Below are 24,230 nucleotides of genomic sequence, written 5' to 3'. Positions count from 1 at the left end.
GGTGTGCATATGTGTGTATGTATGTGTATAGAGACGACGAAGACGAGTGCGACTTGTGATATGAAATGACTGCTGTTGCTGCTGCAGCTGAATTTCACTTTGACGCTGAGTGTTAACGTTATTCGCATGTGGCACGGTGAAGCGAAAGGTGGTCCGTTTGGAAATAGAATATCAAAAGTAATAAAAAAGCGAATAAATGTTAAATGGTTAGAAGAGCAAATTCGCCTTGTAAAATGATTAAGTGCTTGTGTGGACTAGTAATTGTCCTTCCTGTATACCAAAGGCAGTGAAAGCAGTGTAAATATTTTTTTTTTTTAAATATAACCTAAATAAATCAAGAGTTAATAAACGCAAGTAAAAAACTTAGAAAGAAATGTTGTGCTTTTTTGTGGTCACAAAGTTGCTTATGCTCAAACTACTTCTCGCCAGCATATCCGGTTTACACGCTTACGATTTCGGTTATCATCCGAGTGCCGAGGAATTCGATACTTTTGTGCGCGAAACGAAACGTACGTGGACGCGTGATTTGCTCGCCAACGAGCACCGGCGTGCGTGGAACGTGAAACCACCCTTTCATGATGGCACCGGCAACTTTGTGCCAAAATATAACTATGATACAACGCGTTTACAAAGCGCAACAAAACAGACCACATCCTGGCCAGGATATGTGCAGCGTGTCGGTCGGCCACAACAGCATCGCTATGAATCGCCCAGCGTGGCTGCTGCAGCGCATGCGTTGAACGGCAATGCAGTCAGCTCGAGCTTGAATTTTAATATGTTTAGTGCGGAGCAACAAAATGTGGGCGTGGGGGAAGTAAATGCTGCAGAATTGCCGGAAGTGTTTAATCAATTGCGGCCAATTGCAACGCAGCATAATTTTAATCGGTCTTCTTTTGCCCGACCACAGCAAGCGATCAAGCAAACGCTAAGCAGCATCATTGAAATCGCCTCCTCGGCTGAGTCGCAAAAACAGCCTTCGAAATTCAATCAAAGCCTGGATGGTAACTACACGAATCATACTGACACGCAATTTCCCATATACTTCTCCAATCCCGCCACTGGTATTATCTATGCGATCACTGAAGTTGGACATGTGCCGGATATCGCCAATAAGTCGCCTTCTACCAACGACAGCATTACGATGTATATCACGAAACAGCAATACGACCGCGACTTATATCTCCAGCGCAAATACTATGAAAATAATTGTCATGCTTTTCCAGGCGCAGCTACGACAAATGGTTATACCACGTCAATGAACGCTGCTTCGCCGTCGAATACTACAACTCGCCCACAGATAATACGTTTACGAAGACCCTCAATATCTACCACTAAATCACCGAACGCGAAGTTAACCACACATCTACACAAGCCGCCACCTGTTATGGTCCAAACCGAATTGACGATCAGTGATCAAATCCAATTACCGACGCGTAAGCACAAAACCAAGGTCAAACATAAAAATAAAAAGAAGCCAAATAGACCGGGACGGAAGCCTAATACACGAAAAACTAATGCTACTGAAGCTGGGCTGCCTCAAATAATCAGAGGGGTGCGCGTATCAACAGCAAAGCCGCCAACAAGCACCGAGAAGCAACAAGTTGCTACACAGCTGGAGAAACCGAACTACATAGGAACGGTGTTCAGCAAGAGTTCTGTTAAATCCATGGCTAGCGACTCGAGTCTGTTAGCGAACGGCGATGTGTCTGTGGAGCATCGTATTCGTAAACGTTCCGTGACTAACATACGTGCTTATATGGACCAAGCGCAGAATACGACAATGATCGGCAGATTCCTCGCGAGTCAGGCTGCTTTAAACCCGACTAACGAAAGAAAAAAGACTGAAACAAACTATGGGCCAACGAGAAGGATAGCAAAACGACTCCGAGTGAAAAAGCGCCGTCCAAAGTTAGGGAATCTCACTGAAATTCACACTTTACGCAATAGCGCATCCAATCGCACCAATTGGAGGGTATTGAAGCAGTCTAAGCGCAAAACTAATTCCACTGGCATAAAAAACATGGAAGCAAATAAGGTTTTGACCACAAATCAAACACTTAACTACAACACTACTACGGAGTTACCGCAAGTGGTGCTCGGCAGTTCAAGAAAATTATCTAAGAAAAGGAAAACGAAAAATAAGAAAGAAAAGGAGGAAAAGAGAAGTGAGTTCGATTTCTTCGGCTTTGGCGTTGATGAAGATGACGACGATGAGGACGAACGTCACGAAGATGGCGATGACGATGACAACGAAGATGAAGATGATGACTCGTATGAGGACGAGGAAGAGGCTTACTATGAATATGAACCAACTAGCGCGAAAACAGCAAAGCGGAAAAGACATAAACAGCATAAGCAGCAAAAAAATTCTGAAAGTTTTGAGGAAACAGAGGATTATACGGAAGAAACAGCAGAACAAACTACAGATAATCACTCGACCAACTCGATCGTAATAGATGATGGCAGCTCAGCTGAGTCAGGTGCAGACTTTGGTGCAATGGAAATAGAGGAAAATGTCTTAATAAGTCCACCAACTATAACCACAACCACAACTACAACCACCAAAAGACCAAACACCAAAGCCAGCAGCAAGAAACGCATACGCCGCCGTCCATCTTCCAAAGATAGCTCAGCATCCTACGAAGATTACGAGTATGATGACGATGGTGGTGGTGGCATTGGTAACTTTTTTCGCATGATCTTCTATCCGGTGCAAGTGCTAATGAATGGTATGGCCGAAAATATTGGTAGTAAAGAGTCAGAAGAGGAACAATTTTCGTATCCTACCTACACTACATATAACAATGGCATACAGCCGATTGAGAGTTATGAGGATGACGAGGAAGAACAGTCGAGCTCATTAGCCAGTTGGTTCAGCTCGTGGTTTGGCTTTAATAGGCGCACAAAGAATATTGGCAGCACAACACCATTACCGCCGCCACGACCACCACCACCTGCTACTGAAGCGCCAAGTTGGTTTGAGTCTTGGTTCAACTTTGGCAATAAACCAGCGGGCGTGACTGAGGAACCAAGTGATAATGATAGTAAGTGCGAAAAGCTAAGATTGTGTGAGCGTGATGAGTGTGTATGTGTGTGCTTTGCGAGTATTATGAGAGCTTCAGTGCATAACGGTTAAGATCTGACCTGCTCATATCAGGCGATCTTAAGCAGGTGACTAATTTTAATAGCAATTTAATTGTGAGAAATTATAACACTCTGAAGTTAAGTGTGAGCACTGAAAGCCACTTGGCCAATAATCGCCTAGCTGAAAAGGAAAGTTATGCGAGCTTTTGAACCATTTCCTCTATTTGTTCGAAAAACTTGCTCACTTAGTAGTGTTAATAAGGGAAGTGTGTGCATTTCCGCAAATTTTCTTTCTGTGCCTGTGACCTTTTTGTTAGTGGCTTTTTATTTAACTATAGCAACAATTTGATAAAACCACTTGAGCTGATATACTCGTGCATACATACATACATACACAGCTGTTTAAAAAATTGTACATCATTTTGAAAAAATTAACACATAAATAATTGGATTAACTGGAATGTATTTAATGTGTATTTATGTTTGTATGTATGTATGTTGGAGTGAATTGATCTTAACGCTTCACACATTAAATTAAATTATGTCTGTGCTAATTTTGTCGACTCTACTCCGAAAAACTAGGGCTTTTTACACATAGTATAACTTACATCACATACTACTTACACTTACGTATAAGTATATTTTGTGACAAAAATTTTTTATCATCACATACATACAGTCTGTGTCAGAAAAAAGGAACCGCGTTTATTCATGAAGAACAAAAGATTTATATTTAAAAAGATTTTTACATGAAAGTATGTAAAAACTACGAATCGCAATTACTCAATAAGCCGTGTAATCTCCATCGTTGTCGAGTATAGCCAGGTATCTTCTCGGCATGCTTTGAACCAGGTTTTCTGTGTAGCTCGCGAAAAGAGGACCACATTTTACGAACTTGACGCACGAGTTGTGGACTGGAGAGTAAATCGTGGACTGGAGAGGTTTTCAATGGAGTTAGCTTCTGGGGACTGGGAAGGCCAGTCCAATACTGTGACGCTATTTTCTTGTTTTGTTGTTTCTGAATGTGTTTTTCTGAGAGCAGTGGTTTTGACGATGTGGAACGGTAGGATATGTTCGCCTCCTTCAGTCGTCGTTCGATGGTGTTGATACTCACATCTATTCCCTTTCTAGCAAGAATTGTGCATGCTTGGCGTAGTAGCAAAGAAGGGTCCCGCTTAAAAAGTTGGACGATCCCTTTACCCTACTTTATTGTCGTCACTCGCTTCAAGCCGCGCTCGGAAAAATCATCAACGTTTTTGTACACTTTATACCGCTGATTCCCACAACAAATTTGTTTGATCTTTTAATCACTTTTGCAGCCACTAGTTAAGATAATTTCGGCCCTTTCGAATATAATATATATATATTTAATTGGCGCGTACACCCTTTTTGGGTGTTTGGCCGAACTCTTCCTCCTATTTGTGGTGTGCGTCTTGATGTTGTTCCACAAATGGAGGGACCTACAGTTTCAAGTGCATAAAAATACCGCCTCAAAACGCTTCGCGTACTTCTCACTCATTATTATTTTTTTTTTTTTGGTTGCGTTTACGGAAAAGTTTCGCACGACACTAACCTGAGTTAGCTTTGGCGTCATAGCCCTTAAGCTTTCCCTGTCAGCATACCTATAATAGCTCTGCAGTCCTTTCGTGAAAGCATAAGCACGAATTGAGTCAGCTTTTTTTGCACTTTGTTCTGCACATGACTTTTGCTGTTTTGCACGTAGCCAGATTGGTCCACCCAGCTTCCATTCGCTTTTTCATGTAGTCGTCCATTTTGTTGTACTATATACTGTCTTTAGCGGCTTTTGTATGTCGTTCTCTTGTTCAAATTGTTCCGCTGTTGGAGTGGTTTTCATCGCTCCTGTAATGCACAGAGGAGCAAGTCACTGAATCCTTTCCAGTGGCATTAATTATGTCAATTTTCTTGTCGCAGTTCACCATACTAAGACCCCACACAGCAATATCGATCAAACTACTGGCGTGTAGCACCAATGCATCAGGGAAGGCGATAGACCCAAGAAACGCCCAACATTCTTTTACATGCTTACAGCGCATTACTCACCCTTTCAACATTATGCTCCCACAGCAATTTACTGTCCAGTATTATTACGAGGTATGTACCTCGCATGATCTTTGAGAAGTAGTTCGTTGTTGCCTAGCTCCGGGAGGTTCCACCTTCCAGGACCTTATACTTCCTAATAAAAAGTATCATGTCCGTTTTTTCCGCGTTTATCCCTAGCCCTGCGCGAGATGTCTATTGGTGTACAGTTTTAAGAGTGTTGTTCATCACATTACTGAAGGTATCCAGGTGTTTTCCCGTAACTATCAGGTCAGCCCATAAGTTCGTGCGTTTTTTAAAGGTGGTTTTAAGATTAATAAAAAAGATGTTTAAAGTATTTATTAATCAATAATATATTTTCCTTCATTATTCACAATGTCTTCCCAACGTTCAGGAAAATTTTTAATTCCCTGCTCAATTGTTTGTCCTTGGAGCCAAAATACACTTTGATATCCCTTTTTATAGCTTCTTTTGAAGAGTAGTTCTTGTTACTAATATGAGATTGAAGTCCACGGAAAAGGTGATAATCACAAGGTGCAATATTTGGAGAGAATGGTGGGTGCGGCATTAGCTCCCATCCGAGCTCGTTCAGCTTGCCAGAGCGATTTTTGTTAAGTTCCTCATTCAGGTTTGATAGCTGATGGGAATAATAATCAGCAGTTATCGTCTGGTTTGGTTCCAGAAGTTCATAATAAACAATACCGGCCATATCCCATCAAATAGACAGAAGAATCTTCTTTGGGTGAAGGCCATCTGTAGGGGTCGGTTCTGGTGTTTCATCTTTATCTAACCATTGGCGTTTGCGAACAGGATTATTGTAAAGGACCAATTTTTCATCACCAGTAACGATACGGTTCAAAAAACTTTCATTTTCAAGCCGTTGCAGCAGCTGAGAAGGTTGGCGACGAAAAGTCTAAGCGGAACCCATTTTCCCACCTTTGAAACCTTTCCCAACTGAACCAGCTGCCTGTGAACTGTTCCATGCAATGAATTTAACCTCTGAGCTAACATATCGACTGTCAAATTTGGCTCAGCTTCCAGGAGTTCGAGCAAGGCGTCGGAGTTAAAGACTTCAGGACGACCAGCGCGCGGGACATCCTCCACGTCGCAGTGAACACTTCGCAATTTTGAAACCCACTTTTGCGCAGTCCTTACACTCACGGCATCCTCTCCGTGAACAGTGTTTATTTCTGCAGCAGCGGTTATTGCATTTTTACCACTTTTATAAAAAAAATACAAAATATGCCTCTTATACGCGTTCAAAGATTCCATTTTATTTTTAACAACACGTGCTTCTATCCGCGATTAAAATCACTTGTTGAATGCACAATATATCAAAGAAAATATAAATAGTTCCGTTATAATCCGCGAGTAATTTTTTTGTATGCAAAAATCGTACAAAAGTGAAATTATGGGTAAAATACGCACGAACGTGTTCGAACTTTTTTTTTTTTGTTGTCGTGTGGTAACTGTAGGCATGAACGATTTCTATATTCTGTAATCGATTAGTTTCAAAAGTTGAATACCTAATTTTATTGGCGCATTTTCATTTAAAAAACGCGCAATGGAGAGGTAAGCCTTATTTATTTTTCTTATTAAAAATACTTTAAAAGCACTTTTTATTTATATAGGTTTAAAAAAAAGACTGCCGATTGCCACAAATACGGATGCAACACGGATAGGGTAAAATGTTTAATATTTAATTGGAATTAAAAGTATTTTAAGGAATTTTTTATATACTTTTATAGACTACCGAGTTCTGAAAATGCTGCTGAGGAGGGATCTAAACATGAATGCTTACTAATGCGTTCACATATGAATTAATCACCTATAAATCCACCAAACATATGGCAGATTACCTGCAAAACTGATAATCAGCTGTCAATACTGCTTTGAGAGTTCATAGAAATTATTTTGGTGGAATATTTCGATGTTTTTGGTTTCTTTAATTATTACTCACGATATGAAGAAAATACAAGGAGAAGGAATAGCTAATTTAATTGCGCAATAGACTGTTACTAATGAGCAGTTGGAGGAAATCCGTATGCGACGTTTACTGAGGTTGCAAAAAATTATGGCAGTAATATGCATAGGAAATTCTATATTACATTTTATAATAATCTATATATATAAATGTGAAAATCTGTCCCTATGTTCGCTTATAACTCGAGAATGGCTGAACGGATTTATCTTATCTTGGTCTTGAATTATTCGTGGAGGTCTAGGGAAGGTTTTAAAGGTGAGAAAAATTCGAATAATTGCCGGGAAAATGGTCAAAACGTGGACCCGGGTAACCTTCGGATGTGTATATACAATATGGGTATCAAATGAAAGCTGTTGGTGAATGCTTTAGTTCAGAGTATTTTTCATGCCGCTCCGTGACTAGGGTCTCGAGATAGAGACCAAAACGTGGACCCTAAAATGTGTTTGTACAATATGAATATCAAATTGAAGCTGTTGGTGAATGCTTTAGTACAGAGTATTTTTCATGCCGCTCCGAGACTGGGGTCTCGAGATATAGGTCAAAACGTGGGCCCGGGTAACCTTCGGATGTGTATATACAATATGGGTATCAAATGGAAGCTGTTGGTGAATGCTTTAGTTCAGAGTATTTTTCATGCCGCTCCGTGACTAGGGTCCCGAGATAGAGACCAACACGTGGACCCTAGAATGTGTTTGTACAATATGGATATCAATTGGAAGCTGTTGGTGAATGCTTTAGTACAGAGTATTTCTCATGCCGCTCCGTGACTGGGGTCTCGAGATATAGGTCAAAATGTGGGCCCGGGTAACCTTCGGATGTGTATATACAATATGGGTATCAAATGGAAGCTGTTGGTGAATACTTTAGTTCAGAGTATTTTTCATGCCGCTCCGTGACTAGGGTCCCGAGATAGAGACCAACACGTGGACCCTAGAATGTGTTTGTACAATATGGATATCAATTGAAAGCTGTTGGTGAATGCTTTAGTACAGAGTATTTCTCATGCCGCTCCGTGACTGGGGTCTCGAGATATAGGTCAAAACGTGGGCCCGGGTAACCTTTGGTTGTGGATGTGCAATATGGGCATCAAATGAAAGCTGTCGATAAGTGCTTTAATGTGGGGTAATTTTCATACCTATTGATGACTAGGGTCTCGAAATATATGCCAAAACGTGGACCCACCATGTCTTTGCCCAGCGAAGCGGGCCGGGTTTGCTAGTTTTTATAATATGAGAACAAAACGTTTATGGACACATAGTTAATAAAAAAAAAACTATTTAGAATTTTACAACAAAATTTTCTGAGTGTGCTTCTGGATGATAGAACTCAGTCCTGGCTGAATTTCATCGCAAAATATTCACTTTGGTAATTTTGTGGCCCACTTGAGAAAGCCTTACCCTTTATTAGAATTATGTTTACAGACCCGTTTTCTTTGCCGGCAACCATTTCATTTAGTTTTTATTTTGATGTTTCTCCTTACATTCGTAATAATAATTATCGATAACACAGGAAACACAGGGTTGTATGTCAAAAAGTATCGTTATTACCTAGGATTATTATATAATCTCAGATTTTGGGAGAGAAATTTTGTATGGGAAATCGCGCTTTTTAATTACCGATTTTGAGTTAAGCGCTAAAAAGTACAATAGATCATCACTTATATGTGAACGTATTATAACAAAGCAAATAAAGTAAAACTTTTGATATTTTGTTTAATATAAAAATAACCTATTTAATGCTTTCAAAAATGTACCTTGACAAAAATTTAGCATATTTACAGTTTTTAAAACCCATTTTAAGTCGAGTGCAAAAGGTGAATAAACTTTTTGAGAGTAACATACCAGATCCTATGAAATTGTTTTCCGAAGTTGTGTATTTACTTTCGAGCTTGTGCATCAGTATAGTGTCACCTTCTGAAGATTTCAATTCTTTAACTTATGAATTAGACAATTTTTTTACTTTCATTATAATTTTGAACAATTTATTCAAGAAAAAAAGAAGAAAACATCATAAATGAAAGCACAGAAAACGAAATTCGTAATATTTGTCAAAAATTTATAATAAAATTAATTGAGCAGTTGAGGCAACGTTTGCCACATAACATAAATATGATACTTAAAAAAAATTGATTTTTTTCCACTGAAAACACTCTAAAAACAATAAAGCCACAAATGTTTGATTACTTTGAAAACAAAAAAACAAGTTCAATATATATGAAATTACATGCTTCTAGATGCAGTGGCGCAAATACATTTATATGACTGGAAAAATGTGGCCAACGCTTTAGATTTTTGGATCGAGGTTAAGGAGTATAAGAATTCTGTGAATGATAATCCGTGTAACGAATTGGCAAATTTTGTATTTTCTCCACTTAGCGACATGAAAGAACATTTTCAGTGATGAATAGCATTAAAAATAGACAACGCAATAAAATTAATTTGGTTATGTTAAATACTTTTATTAAACTCTTTGTTAACAATAAGAAGTGGACTTAAGAGACTTAGTAAGTGCTGTCATGATTTTATTATAAAAGATGTTCTCTTAAAGTTGATGAGAAAAGATATTTATGACTGCAACAATAATAATGATATTGTAGAAGATTTTTATGTAGATGACGAATTTGATATATCTACCTATTTAAATTGATATTTAATATCGTAACACTTAATTTTAAAAAAAGTAAGATATGCAATTTTTTTTAAATTGTTTTTCGTACATAAATATGTGTTCCTAATGAATTGTTTTAAAGTACCAGATTTATTTAATGTGATGTTTAAAAGACTATTTTTTATTTGTTTTTGCTTTTGCAAATAAACGAAAATGTATGAACTTTTTCATAACTTGTTTTTTCTGATGAATTGTTTCAGAATAACTCAAAGTAATTTTGATTTTTGTAAAAAAATAAAATATGTGAATATACCAATGTGAAATATAATAAAAGTCATTGAAAAAATTTTAGCTCTTTTTATTGGGTTGGCAACTAAGTAATTGCGGATTTTTTTTTAGAAAATCTAAGACAATTTTTTCGTGGAAATAAATAACTTTATTCTGTAATTTATTGCCCATTTTGATCGATGACCTTTTACCATTTTTCAGGCAGCATCATAATCCCACGTTCATAAGACTTCTTGTTTTTATTAGCAAAAAACTGAATGAGATACGATTTGACATCATCATTATTATTGAAATTGTTACCATTCAAGGAGTTTTGTAAAGATCGAAACAAAAAGTAATCAGATGGTGCAAGGTCAGGACTATATGGTGGATGTGGCAAAACATCCCAACCAAGCTCCAACAAGTTTTGCCGAGTGGCCAAAGATGTGTGTGGCCTTGCATTGTCATGATGGAATACTTGGATGGACTTTTTCGACTTGTCAATTCGGGTCGCTTTTCTTCAACTGCATTGTTTAATTTCGTTAGTTGTTCAATGTAGACATCAGAATTCATCGTTCGGTTGGGTGGTAAGAGTTCAAAGTAGACAATTCCCTTGTAATCCCACCAATCTGATAACAAAACCTTCTTTTGATGAATATCAACTTTTGATGTTGTTTGAGTTGGTTCACCTGGACTGCTCCACGATCTTTTCCGCTTGATATTGTTGCAAGCAACCCATTTTGCATCGCTAGTTATCAGTCGCTTTAAAAATGGATCATTTTCATTACGTTTCTTTAGCAAATCGCAGCTGTTAATGCGTTGCGTTTCTTTCAGTTCGTGAGGAACTCATGTATCGAGTTTTTGAACATAGCCAAGTTGTTTTAAGTGATTTTCAGTGAAGCTTCTCTGCAATCTCACGTGTTATACTGTGACAATCCGAATCGATTATTGCTTTGATTAGGGCGTCATAAACTTCAACTGGGCGACCGGAGCGTTTTTCATCTTTGAGTGAAAAATCACCAGCACGAAATTTTACAAACCAATTTTGACACTGCCATTCTTTTAAGGCTTCGTCACCATAAACAGCACATAACTGTTCATGAGCTTGCGATGCGGTTTTCTCTTTGCGGAAATAAAAAAGAAAAATATGACGAAATTGTTCCTTTTGATTTTCCATTCCGCAACCGATCAAAAAATTTTTTTTACTGACTGAAGCCATCTATGAGTGAAATCCGCAATTACTTGGTTGCCAACCCAATATTAGCTCCAAAAAATTTGTTTCGCTCTTTTCTTTTTGTTGATAAATTTAGCTCAAACACTAATAGTACGCCACTTTGCGGAGTACCTCTGCATGCATATTTGGTAACGCTCACATCGTTCCACTCCGCTTTTATCTCCGTGCTGGCTAGTTTCTGCTTTATCCTTAGATAAACAGCGGGTTGCACTTTAAGTGACTCTATGCTAATTGAAATAGGATCTTTCGTCATGTTGTTAAAGTTCCCTCATATACATATGTATTTAACTAGAAATACTCCTAGAGCATACTCTTTATATACTAACGCCTTTTCTATGTTTAGTACAAGTGAATGAAGAGCAGTTCAAAAAGCAATGGTCTGTGGAAATACTGAAATGGAGTTTGGAATTCCTAAAATAAGCCTTGTATTGCATTTCGACCGAGCCTCAACTCACTATTTGTGTTGGCAGACAACAATGAAGCAACATCGCAACTTCGTTGCACCATTCACCGCACTTACCTGATTTGGCAGCAAAACTACATTTGGCGATAAAAAGAAAACGTCACCACTATTCGAAACAATATTGCCGAGAAATGGATGTGCTTATAACTATATAAATTTAAAGTCGCACACCAATTTTATCGGGGGAGTTCAAAAAGTTCGCAAAATGGAGCTCCACTAAAATAAATTTTTTTCTTTGCACTATTTAACAATTCGATAAAACTATAAATACAAGGTGGTGCAAAATTAATCATCTAATGTGAGTTTTAAATAACTTTTGAAGGTGATTAAGGGGCTATATACAGTTAGAAGGCCAAAAAAAAAAACGAAATTTCCAGAATTTTTTCTGAGAAAACTGATCTCCGGGAACTCCCCTCAAAAAAGACGTTTTGCGGTGACCACTATATCTCCGAACTGGATCCTCTAAAATTGAAATTAAAAACCAAACAGATTTCGGTAAAGTAATGTTCGAAGGAATAAGCAAAATAAATTTGTTTGACAATATGACGATTTCTCAAAAAAAACAATCGATTTTTGTCCAAATTTCTGCTTTAATTGTTTATAAAAAAAGAAATATTTATCGTAAAAAAAAATCTTCCATTAATTTCTAAAAAAATATATTTAAGAAGCTCGTGTTAAAATTTGAGACTGTGTAACTAATTTTCATGACAATCGGTTGAACGGGGCAGAAGTTGCTACTCTGCAGCGCCACTTGGTGACGAGTGGCATCAATGAGCATATTCTATAAACTTTCTCCATATATAATATATACCAATTTTTATAATAATCGGTCCAGTAGTTTTTACATACAGACAAACATTCATTTTTAGATATAAAGATTTTCCAAATCCAAGATATTATTTTCTATTTTTTTGAAATGAAAACTTCTTTAGAATCGTTGGGAGTGATTTGAGACTCGATGAAACGAAAAAGCGACACTCTTGGCTACGAAGCGTTATATGTTGATATACGTATATGTGTATGGCTGCGTACTGCTGAGCCACGCTAGTATAGTGAGTATTGTAGTATGTATACTACACTGCCTATTACTTGCTTTGGTGTTTAGTTCAAGCGTCAAGCGTTTAGTACGTATGTGTGCGCGCCTACGTATTACGGAGCCACGTTGAGCGAGAAGGCATTATGTATACCTATACTACACTACCCAATACTTGCTTAGACCAAGCGTCCTACGAATGCTTGTGTGTATGTTAGTACGTCTGTGTTATATACGCGTTACGACGCTCATAATAGCAACCGCGTGTGCTGTATTGCGTCCGTATTTTTATATTCGTAAATATTTTCATTTTTAAATATTTACCGCAATTGCAGGCGGTGTTGCAATATACCACAATCAAAATGACGGTGCTCGTATTGTAACTCCACAGATAGATCTGAATGCACAGCAACTAGAATCACTGTCTGTTCAGCTCTCTAAAGTGAGAGAAATATGTATGTGCGTGCGAAACCAGATTGAGCAATGGAAAAACAGTTTTAATTGTGGCAATTTATATTTCACCGAATCAATCAATAAATAGCATCACGGAATTCATTCACGAAAATTTAATAAAGTATACACCAGAAGTATCGCGGATACTTAGAAAAGATTACGATAAAGTTCCAATGATTTTAAGTGGCGATTTTAACGTAAATTTTGCATTGGACACAGCGGTTCTTTTAATTGACTTTCTCAATACAACATTCAATTTAAAAATGTGTAACAATCGCACTGAATCGACAACACGATCAAAAACAACCATTGACGCGGTATTTCAAAGATATGTTGACAACATCGAAACCAAAGCATTTGTATCATATTTTAGCTATCATAAGCCACTCGTATCATCTGTTGAAATTGAAAACATTGAGGATGAATAATAATAAAATGAAGAAAATAAAATATGAACTTTATAGCAATATTATAATGAACCTATAATTATCCCGCCCCTAATGCTGCTTTCGTCTCATTCTCTCTCAGTTTGTTTTACGGAAGGTTTCACTTCTATCGCGTCTAACCGTTAGACTGGTATTTTTTTTTTTTGTCCATATTCTATTGTTTTTAATGCTACCATAAAAATTCTAAATTGGCATAGCAGCCCCGCTAACACGCTCAAGCAAAAAGGCCAGGAACTCACACCATCACACACTAGACTGCCTGTCAAACTCACACCAAGGGTGCCTGTCGAAAAATAGGAAGAAGAAGAGTGCTTTTACCGGTATTTTAACGCACCGATAACGCACCGTCTCACAAGGCTCATATTGTGAACACTTTTTAGACTAAAAACTCGACAAATATCATCGAACAACCACCGTTTTCACGGGATTTAGCTCCCTGTGACTTTTTCCCTTTCCCAAAACTTAAATTGCCACTCCGCGGACGCCGCTTTGAGTCGATAGAGGCCATTAAGAAGAATTCGCTGAAGCATCTGCAGAATATCTCTTCAAACGCGTTTAAAAAGTGCTTTGATGACTAGACTAATCGTTGGCATACATACATATGCGTATCGCTTCGAATGGAGCCTACATTGAAGGCGTCCAAATAAATGTTAATGATTAAACAAATATTTTGCGTTTTATTGAACAATTCCATGTACTTTTTTGACAGAATGTATGTCACATTTTAATTAAAAGAGGCTAGATAAATGTTACTAGAAAGAACTAAAACTCCAAACCAAGAGAACAAAAAAATTGCTAAATAAAGTTACGGAAATGGCAATCTGGTCACACTGATCACCAATTGCACAAAGGTGACGTCACGAAATTCAGCTGTTATTGTCGAATTCACTGAGAGTAACGGTACCACGACAGGTGCCACCTCAATATTCGCTCCACGGTGATGCTGTATTTGTAGAGCAATTCAAACTCAGCAGCGAATGCCTCTTCATAAAATTCATATAACCATGACAACACTTTCAAAAAATTTACTTTCAACTTAACGCAAACAAATTTCATTTTAATTACTGACTGGGGGCCACGCAAAACTTCAACTCACTTTTCCTACTATAAAAATGTAGTTCATCAAACCTAAAAAGTAAAATAGTTTATAAATGAAAAAGGCTGAGCAAAAGCAAAACGAGCTCCAAATTAATATGATTTTTTTTGTATTTGCCTAAAGAGAGGTCACATGTACGAATGTATGCAAGTGTGCGTTTGAGTGTATGTATATATGTATGTACATATATAATTATCTTAACTGATGTTATTAAGCCGGCAGTCTCGTTACGCTTTCTTGCCACATAAGTACTTATAAGCTCCCTTGACTTTACTTTTCCCCTCATTCCAGAATGGTTCTTCGGTTGGTTTGATTCGAAACCGAAACGACGACGCAAGGCAACTACCACTACAACCACAGTGCGTACACCAGCGGCACAAGTACCAATTTTGACAATCGTCGATCCGCTCAAAAATCCGCAAAATTGGATTGGCATTCTGGCACATCACATAATTAATTCCACCTCTGCGGCAGTCACCCACAATCCCATAATGAATGCAATGGCACAAGCCACTCCCAATCCGGATGTACCACGAAAAGTAACATACGATAGATATCAGATTTGGCGACTGAAGCCACTGGACGATACGCAAGTGCATGCCTTGGAAGAGTACAAACGGAGCGAGGATGGCATTAAACTGCAGTGGCTGAAGGGGCCTACTTTAAGGTGAGTCCCATAAAGAAAAAAATCAAAAATTCAAATACTTGTTCTAATATTTTATCACTCAATTACCCCTGCAGAGGTCTAACGGATATTCTAGTGCCACCAAAACAATTGCTCGATTTTGAGGCCAGTCTCAGCTTTGAATCGATCGCGCATGAAGTGCTCATTTACGATGTTGGCAAGGCAATTGCATACGAGCAGGCACAAGAACAATTTCACTTCAATGCCGCCATGCGACCGCATAAGAACAATAGGCACCCACAGAAGCAGCAAGCGATCAACATGTCATGGCATAAATACTATGAATATGATGACATTATAACACATTTGGAAATGTTACGCATGCGTCACCCACAGCTAATCGAGTTGATACACATTGGTCGCTCATATGAAGGACGGCCATTAGTGGTGGTGAAAATCGAGTCAAAAGAGCACGCCGCTAGTGTGGCTACTCAAACGCAGGTGGCCCAGAAAAAGTTGAAGAGCAAAAAACAACCGAAAGAGGCAAATTCTGTGTTCATTGAGTCGGGCACCCATGGCCTAGAATGGATTGGACCGGCCACATCGCTTTGGATGATCACTGAACTGTTGCGGCTGATCAAAAGTAACAGTGAGTTGAAAAGAAGTAAAACCAAAAACATTTGCATTTTTAACTACTACGGAAGTATCAGATTGGATAAAGGCAATATTTTTTATACAATAAATTCAGTCGCTGTCACTCCTCAACCAACTCAGGAGTGAATACTTAAGTGTAAAATAAGAACAAATAGTCGCGGAACAAATGCAACAGTAATTAGCGCGCACACTTCTATTAGGTGTTTTGCTGAGCTTCCCCTTCTATTTGTCTCATGCGTCTTGGTGTTTTCCACAAATGGAGGGGCCCATAGTTTTACGCCGGCTCCGAGCGGCAGATACTTTTATGAGGAGCTTTTTCATGGCAGAAATACCAGAAATTGTCTGCCGAATGGTGAGCGCTAGTAGAAAAAGCTTTTTCTATCATTTCGCTGATTCATGCACGAAGATTCGAACCTACGCACTCCCAAAAGGTAGTCACGCACCAACCCATTCGGCTACAGCGGCCGCCTCAACATTGCCATAAGCAATTCAATTGCAATTATAATTAGATTAATCTAACCTAACCTTCCTTACAGCCATCAAAGACTGTGGGCCGTTACATCACCGATAACTTCATCGAGTTCTTACAATAATGGACGAGCAATACGCAAAATTCAATAAAGCATAGCCGATTTAGAATGATAGGAAGTCTATGTATTGTCTGCAGAGCTCTTACCGCTGCTTAGTACTTCTACTACCGGTGGGCGGGTGATCTCTTCATGATCTTTTTCAATGCCTCCGTCTTTTTACGTCAAGAGCCGTCCATGAATGGGATCCGCTTCAGATTTCAAGTCATTTTAGAAAATTAACTTAAAAAAAACAGATTTGCGCCATTCTTAAAATATTTACTTTGGTTCCCAAAAAACTCGTTATAGAAATTTAGGGAGATTTAGAAAGCTAAGCCTTTGACTGCGACAAAATATGCACGACTTTCCGACGGTCAATCGTTTCTTTCTCGCGACAACTGGAGCCAATTATAAACACCAAGAGAAATCAAGTCTTCCTCCTCTCCATCCAGAGCCACTAGATCTCTATGTAAAAGTCCATGTAAGGCTCATAAAGCTCGTTGTTGTTGGCGTGAGTTAGATTAGGTTAAGTTATCACGTGGACGAAGAAATCGCATTCATCCTTTGTGATACCATTGTGAAAGAACTAAAGTCGTGGAAGACTGATAGGACGAAAAGAAAGGACGGAAGGGGGTGGGGTGCATGGAAAGGAGGATGGGTTTAGTATAAATGGATTATGAAGAATGACTGTGTTGCCGTTGTGTTACCCGTTTTATGCTGCTAATGAAGTTCAACAGATTTTTAATATCAACGCCTGCTATATTAACAGGCGTAGCAAAAACGTAGAGCCAAGATGGCTAAATCTTAGCCCCGTAAAAGCAAGCCAGCTAAGGAGAAGTTGTTGAGATGATTCGACCTCATCCTCTATACAACTAACGCTAAAAGGAATCGGGGTAATTCCAAGTCTCACGGCATGCATACCTGGCCTGTGGGGATACCCACGAAGCTCGAGAACTGAGATTTTGGCAATCTCAGAAGATTGTTCGAACGCCTCCGATCCACACGTGGCCAGAAGGATGTCGCGACCTTACAAGTTTGTGCACTTATCCCGCGCACTCGCTGAATTGGCGCGAAGCCCATCTTTCCGGAGCAGACCGCAGGAGGTCAAGGGAATCCCAATACCCTCCCTTCGTAAGGAAATCACCTCACATGTCTCTAGTCTGGCCAGCTTATTCACCTCACAGTTGTTGGTGTAACAGCATAAACAACATTTACCATAAATGTTTGGAGAATGCTGCGACAGTTCTTGTCCGGATATAAACCCGAGTCGTTCAGATCACGTAGAACCGACTGTCGCGGCGCATCTGCTCTATGATATTCCGTTTAAAGAACACGAAAAGTTCTTAAATCTTCCGCAAAATCTTCCTCGGAGTACTTCCAGAGTCGACTTATTGATTGCTGTCATCGTCCAAGCTTTTTCGCACTTTCGAGTATAGTTTTTGTCCAATCGAGACTCGGGCCCATGTAGCACTCTTGCTGAGAGCAGTAATCTATTTAATTTCAGCAACTGTTGTTAGTTCTGATTTTGAAGTTGTAAGAGACTTCATTTATTTAGTCTTTGAAATCCAACGGAGAATCTCTCTTGGCAATAAGTGAAGTAGTCTGGATGAAGTAGGCAGTTGAGTAATGAAGTAAGCAACGAAGCAATGATCTCAGCGAATGAAGGTGCAGCAGCTCCGCTGTTTAGCTCACATCGACCTCGACCCTGCGTTGGGAAGTTTAGGTGGAGAAGGACTGCATTCACTTGGTAGGCCCAACTGGCGCGTGTGGTCAAACTCGGCAAAAATCGCTTTAACGACTATCGCGCCAATCAAGATGAAGAAGAATAGAATTCAAAGTATACTTGTGTCGCAACAAAATCTGCATTAAGCTTTCAAATTATTGCAGCTGATAACTCTACCACATACTCTACTAAGACTGCACCCGTCTCCCTATGTTTTACCAGCCAGAATCAAATTCCAATTCATATTTTACCAACCATTGCACCATTATTTATAATACCATCTTTTTTTTTTTGAACTTATGCCTCTTTTAGGATATTATTGCGCAAATAGACAAGCAAGGCGGGCGGTTTAGTCATATCTATTGGTACAGCATATAATTTAGACTGTTTGTATATTTCACGTGCCTTATCGTCAGTTATGGTAACGGTGTATTCTTTCACTTCAGTGTTGCAGTTCGGTCCCTTGCATGGAGCACGATTTTTCGTTTGCCCTGAGCTTTTAATGTGCCCCATTGCATAAGTGCAAATCATAGTTAGCAGCAATAAACCAATGCCACTTGCAACAGCCACTTGTGTTGTCCTTAATTAAATAAGGAGGAATATTATTAAGATGTCATATTATTTACTCTATATCCTTACGCTAACACACCTATTAGAAGCGTAAACTTTAAGGCATAAAATAACTGCCCAATGGGACATCTTAAGCCAAAATATCAATATGCCTATAGTCATGAATCTGAAAAGAGACTAGCTTGAGAACTACTTACGAGCAGGAGTACAAATCGAACTGCCTAACATAAAGAAACTTACGCTATAAAACAAACAACGTTGATCATGAAAGACAGAAAATTACGATCCGTATTGCAACAGCCTTTGCCAGTATTACACTCGTCATCTGCGGTACAATTTGCTTTGTCCTCGATAGCTCCCTCATGTGGGTCACATTTACTTGGGTTATTTGGGCCGCTGCTATACGATTTGCAAGCACATTTATTTTCTTTTGGGTTATCGGGATCAAATGTTGGTCGCTCAGGCGGTGTATCTGCATTACAGCAACCGCCGACAAAACGCTCGTCACGCAATATTACACACTTCTGCCATGGACATGGCGGAGAATTGCACCTTAGTTCATTTCTAATCATTTCTCAGTTTTTTGATCAATGATTTCCGAAAAATTTTAAAGTCAAAACATTTTTTAGAAAATCACAAATTTAATTTTAAATAACATAATTTAATATGACAAATCGATCAGTGAGCGAGAGAGAGTTTGTTTTTGCTGAAATGAATTTTTCATTTTTTGTTGTGTGGATTAAAGTTTATGAAAAGTGAAGGGTGTACAAAAAGAAAAGAAGAAAATTAGGCGCATTCTTTAAAGGTGGTGGCACTAGACCAACAACAATATTTTGTCGAAGCCGTAGCCGAATGGGTTGGTGCGTGATTACCATTCGGAATTCACAGAGAGAACGTTGGTTCGAATCTCGGTGAAACACCAAAATTAAGAAAAACATTTTTCTAATAGCGGTCGCCCCTCGGCAGGCAATGGCAAACCTCCGAGTGTATTTCTGCCATGAAAAATCTCCTCATAAAAATATCTGCTGTTCGGAGTCGACTTGAAACTGTAGATCCCTCCATTTGTGGAACAACATCAAGACGCATACCACAAATAGGAGGAGGACCTCGGCCAAACACCCAAAAAGGGTGTACGCGCCAATTATATACATACATATATATAGGGTTTTTCAGTAAGAGCGCGCAACTTTTGAACTTTTTTGAATAAAAAACAAACGGTTTGACTTTTTTAACTAATTGTAGGAAACAAATAATGAATTCGCCTTGTTCCATTCTTAGCTGACGGCCACATGGACACGGTGAAAGAAAAAACAACAACTCAGCTGGTTTACCAACACCACCTTTAATAGATGCGCCTTGATACAAGGCGATTTGTTTGTTTCTTTCGATGTGTCCATGTGGCTGTCAGCACAGAATAAAACAAGGCGAATTAATTTTTTGTTTTCTACTTTTCCAACATTTTACCGTGACAATCAAACGTACAAAACATTGTTGTTGGTCTAGTGCCACCATCTTTAATATAGGCGCCTGGGGTTTGATATAACCCATATCGTTTTTTAATCCACTTTACTTGTGTTACACAGCACGCGACAAATGAGAGGGCATCAACGTTTTTGATCGAAAAATATTCAGTATACTTTTGCACGCTTTGAAAAAAAGGATGTAAAGATGGAATAGAGGGCTGTATCGTCATCCCAAAACTGAAAACCGCAAATGAGAGGGCATCAACATTTTAACCGAAAAATATTAAGTATAATTTCCCACACTTTGAAAAAAGGATGTAAAGGTGTGATAGAGGGCTGTATCCCCATCCCGAAACTGAAAACTGCAGGAGTCTTATAGTTTTTAAGTAATTTATTGTTAAAGTTGGGTAATTTAGCTCAAACAAGAACGAAGCTCGTTTGCATAGACATTCACTGGAAGGATGTTTGTAAACCTGCAGTATTTTTTGCTTTAGTTTAGATTTACTTTTATTGCAGGCTTGCACTTCGACCGCATAGTCTTGTGTGCCCTCTACTCCTCACGATACCTCATCCAGACCCTCTTATTAAACTTAAGATTGAGCTGGGTTGGATTAAGTGCCTTTCTTCCGGCTGAAAATGACCGAGATATCTCAACCTTCCCCGCGCTAAAGCTCCACTTTCAAGGAAAAGGTAAATTGCAGTAGTCCTGGGATTAGTCACACAAACGACAACAGTCCGTGGACCATATCCCGTTCATATGCAGATGACTAAGCAGTCTCCAATGGCCTGTGAGAATGCCCGTGAGCATTCTCATTTTATCCTTGATGCCAGCTAACCTCTCTTAGTCTTAGCTCTTTTCTCCTAAGTATCTCCTTGATGGTGTGTTTTTCCATAGCAAGTAAGGGCTAGGGTCCTATTAAAACGAGGCCGCAGCCTCTGTTGCCAATGCGTCCGCTATTTCGTTCACAGTCATACTCCTGTGTCCTGGGACCCAAATTAGCCGGATGCGATTGTGCATACCTAACAGATTCAGTTTCTCGATACAGTCAAGGACCAGTGGGGACTTAATCTCACAGGACGACAAAGAAAAAATAAAGTGGTATGAAACAACTGTATGAGAAGTCAAAAATCTCTGAATGTTTGATAGCCAAGCACATATGTAGTCTAGCACTTATCCATTTTTTGATTAGTTTCGTACGCTTAAGGGTCTGCTTTTCAATATTCACTAAAATTATAATAATCTAAAATCAATTTAAATTTTTTTTAATTATTTCTGAATAGTGAATAACAACTTAACGAGCTCGGTGTGAAAATCCCTGAGCGATTTTCATTTGATCCAAGAATTTTGAAAATTACCAACAACTCATCCAAAATTGATTTATTTGTTGCTTGAGTAAAATGAAAAGTATCACACATTGAACAAATTTAACACTTAGTGATTTATTAAGTGTTGAAAACTTTAGTATGGGGGGTTTTCAAAGTGAAATTTCTTTGGTTCTTTTTAATATTTTTATGATTTTTTTTTTAATATGTTTTTTTTGGTAACATGCACCTGTATAAAAATGTTTGGGGTAAAAGCCTTGTTTGCTATTTTTGGAAAATATCCCGCTCAGATTTTCACTGAATCGCTGTACGTATTTGAATTTATCTCGATAAGTTATGAAAATCCCATTATGAAACTTAGAGGGATTACTGGACATAGTCTCAGTTAATAATAAAAAAAATTGGAAACAAATTTTGAGAGGTAGTGTTTTTTAAAAATAAATATAATTTTATCACAAACAAAACAAAAATTTTAAAGGGTAAATTTTATTGTAAAAATTAAAAAAAAAAATAGATATTACAAATATTTCACTTTAAAAACCACTTTAAAATAGGAAAAACTCTGAGAGGAGATATTTTTTTATGTAAGGAAAAGTTTTAAAAAAATTTAATTTTCCCCAAAAAAAAATTTTTTAAAAGGGATATTAATTCAAAATATATCACTCTAAAGACCACTTTAAAATAGGAAAAAACTCTGAGAGGAGATCCTTTTTTATGTAAGAAAAAGTTTGAAAAATACATAATTTTTTCCTAAAAAAATTAAAAAAATTATAGGAATATTAAAAAAGTTATTTCAGCTTAAAAACCTCTGTACCAAAATTTTCACCATTCAATAAGTCTCAAAATGATGAATTTTTTTTTCAAAATTTTTTCAATTTACTTCTCATTATAAAGGGTTTTCCAATAACAGGTATTAAATATACTATAGAAGGCTATCGAGAGATGATTAACGATTTTTTATGGCCGGAATTGGATGGTATTGATCTGAACAACGTTTATTTTCAACAAGACGGCATCACGTGCCACACAACCAACGAAACCATTGATCTCTTACGGGAAAAGTTTTCGGACCGTGTTATCTTTCGAAGAGGTGATCACAATTGTGACTTTTTTCTGTAAGGCCACGTGAAAGAGAAGGTCTACGCCAACAGTCCAGTGTCGATTCAAGATCTCAAAGATTGAATTCGTAAGGCTATCGAGGACATAGAGAGTGGCTGCTCTTCCAATTCGGTTATGGAAAATTTCATGAAAGGGATATTGTCCTGTAAACGTAGTCGTGGTGGTCATTTGCCTGGTGTTATTTTCCACTATTAACGGCATACCTTCCTCTTTCTAATGAAATAAACATCCGATCATTTATATTAAAAAATAGCATTTTTCTTTGAATATCAAAACAACACCTCTTATTGGAAAACTCTTTACTATTGTACATATATACATAACGCCTCCATACATATAAATACATACATACATATTCATCTGATACAAAATTAATTTTATACTTTCCCGATAGAATATCAAAAAACCTTTTTCTTTCGTTCTTTTTGCATTTTGAAACTACGTATTTCCACAAATTCTTCTATCCCACAGAGACAACCACCGATAACGAGTACATAAAAAATACCACTTGGTATTTTATGCCCATTCTCAATCCCGATGGCTATGTGTATAGTCACAAGTACGATCGTTTCTGGCGGAAAACACGCTCACGGCATATCGCACGCCGCAATGGAATCATCGATTCGGCAATGACATGGCTGCAGCAGAAGAAGGCAGCAACACGCGTCTGTCATGGCGTGGATTTGGATCGTAATTGGCACTATCAGTGGGGCAAACGGGGTAGTTCGAAATCGCCGTGCAACGAGTTTTACGCAGGACCAGGTCCGTTTTCGGAACCCGAATCTAAAGCGCTGTCCGAATTTCTAATTGATTATCGCAAACAGATAAAGGTTAATTAGTACAACTAGAAAATTGTTAAATCTAACCATTTCTAAAGCGTTTTGTTTAACTCTTAGATGTACATTTCATTGCAATCATATGGCCAGATTATTTCATATCCTATGAAAGCGAACACTTCATTCAACGCCGAACGCATTGACGACTTTCTCGACGTGGCCATGGTGGGAACGGATGGCTTGCGTAAGCAAGGCAGCAAATCACGCTATAAGATTGACTCAACTAGTGATCTGGTGGAAAATCGATCTGGTAAATATGTAAACTATGCACATACGTATGCATATGTATGTATATACATATATATATATGTGTGCGTGTGCTATGTGCATTGTTCATTGCTAATTTGTGTCAACAGGAAATGTTTTTTGTATTACTTCATCAGTTCACTTGACTTTTACAACATATTTTGCTTTGAAAACAGGTTGTTCCGATGCATTTGCCGCTTATGAAGTTGGCATACCCTTCAGTTTCACTATTCAATTGGCCGACAATGGAGTGCATGGCTATCTGCTGCCCAGCGCATCGATAGAGCCAACCGCACGTGACGCTTTCGAAATAATTACGGCGATGGTTGATTATATTTGATAAAGCAATCGAGTCAAATGGATTATCTAGAACTTGAAGA

At 38.2% G+C, this 24,230-nt stretch overlaps 2 protein-coding genes across 2 annotated transcripts; one reads left to right on the top strand and one right to left on the bottom strand.

Annotated features, from left to right (window-relative positions):
* Nucleotides 1–373: 373 nt before the first annotated feature.
* Nucleotides 374–24,230, top strand: LOC129239478 (uncharacterized). Its single transcript, XM_054874985.1, has 6 exons — nucleotides 374–3,044; nucleotides 15,017–15,392; nucleotides 15,467–15,999; nucleotides 23,240–23,598; nucleotides 23,665–23,854; nucleotides 24,027–24,230. The coding sequence occupies exons 1-6, from the start codon at nucleotides 374–376 to the stop codon at nucleotides 24,188–24,190; spliced, it is 4,293 nt and encodes a 1,430-aa protein (XP_054730960.1). The 3' UTR covers nucleotides 24,191–24,230.
* Nucleotides 18,584–19,549, bottom strand: LOC129239479 (uncharacterized). Its single transcript, XM_054874986.1, has 3 exons — nucleotides 19,104–19,549; nucleotides 18,943–19,029; nucleotides 18,584–18,873 (listed from the first exon to the last, which is right to left on the bottom strand). The coding sequence occupies exons 1-3, from the start codon at nucleotides 19,433–19,435 to the stop codon at nucleotides 18,591–18,593; spliced, it is 702 nt and encodes a 233-aa protein (XP_054730961.1). The 5' UTR covers nucleotides 19,436–19,549; the 3' UTR covers nucleotides 18,584–18,590.

The sequence above is a fragment of the Anastrepha obliqua genome, chromosome 2 (genome assembly GCF_027943255.1).
Source record: "Anastrepha obliqua isolate idAnaObli1 chromosome 2, idAnaObli1_1.0, whole genome shotgun sequence".
NCBI lineage: Eukaryota > Metazoa > Arthropoda > Insecta > Diptera > Tephritidae > Anastrepha > Anastrepha obliqua.
Note: the sequence above shows the minus strand (reverse complement) of the source record. Positions and strands in the feature narration are given on the sequence as shown.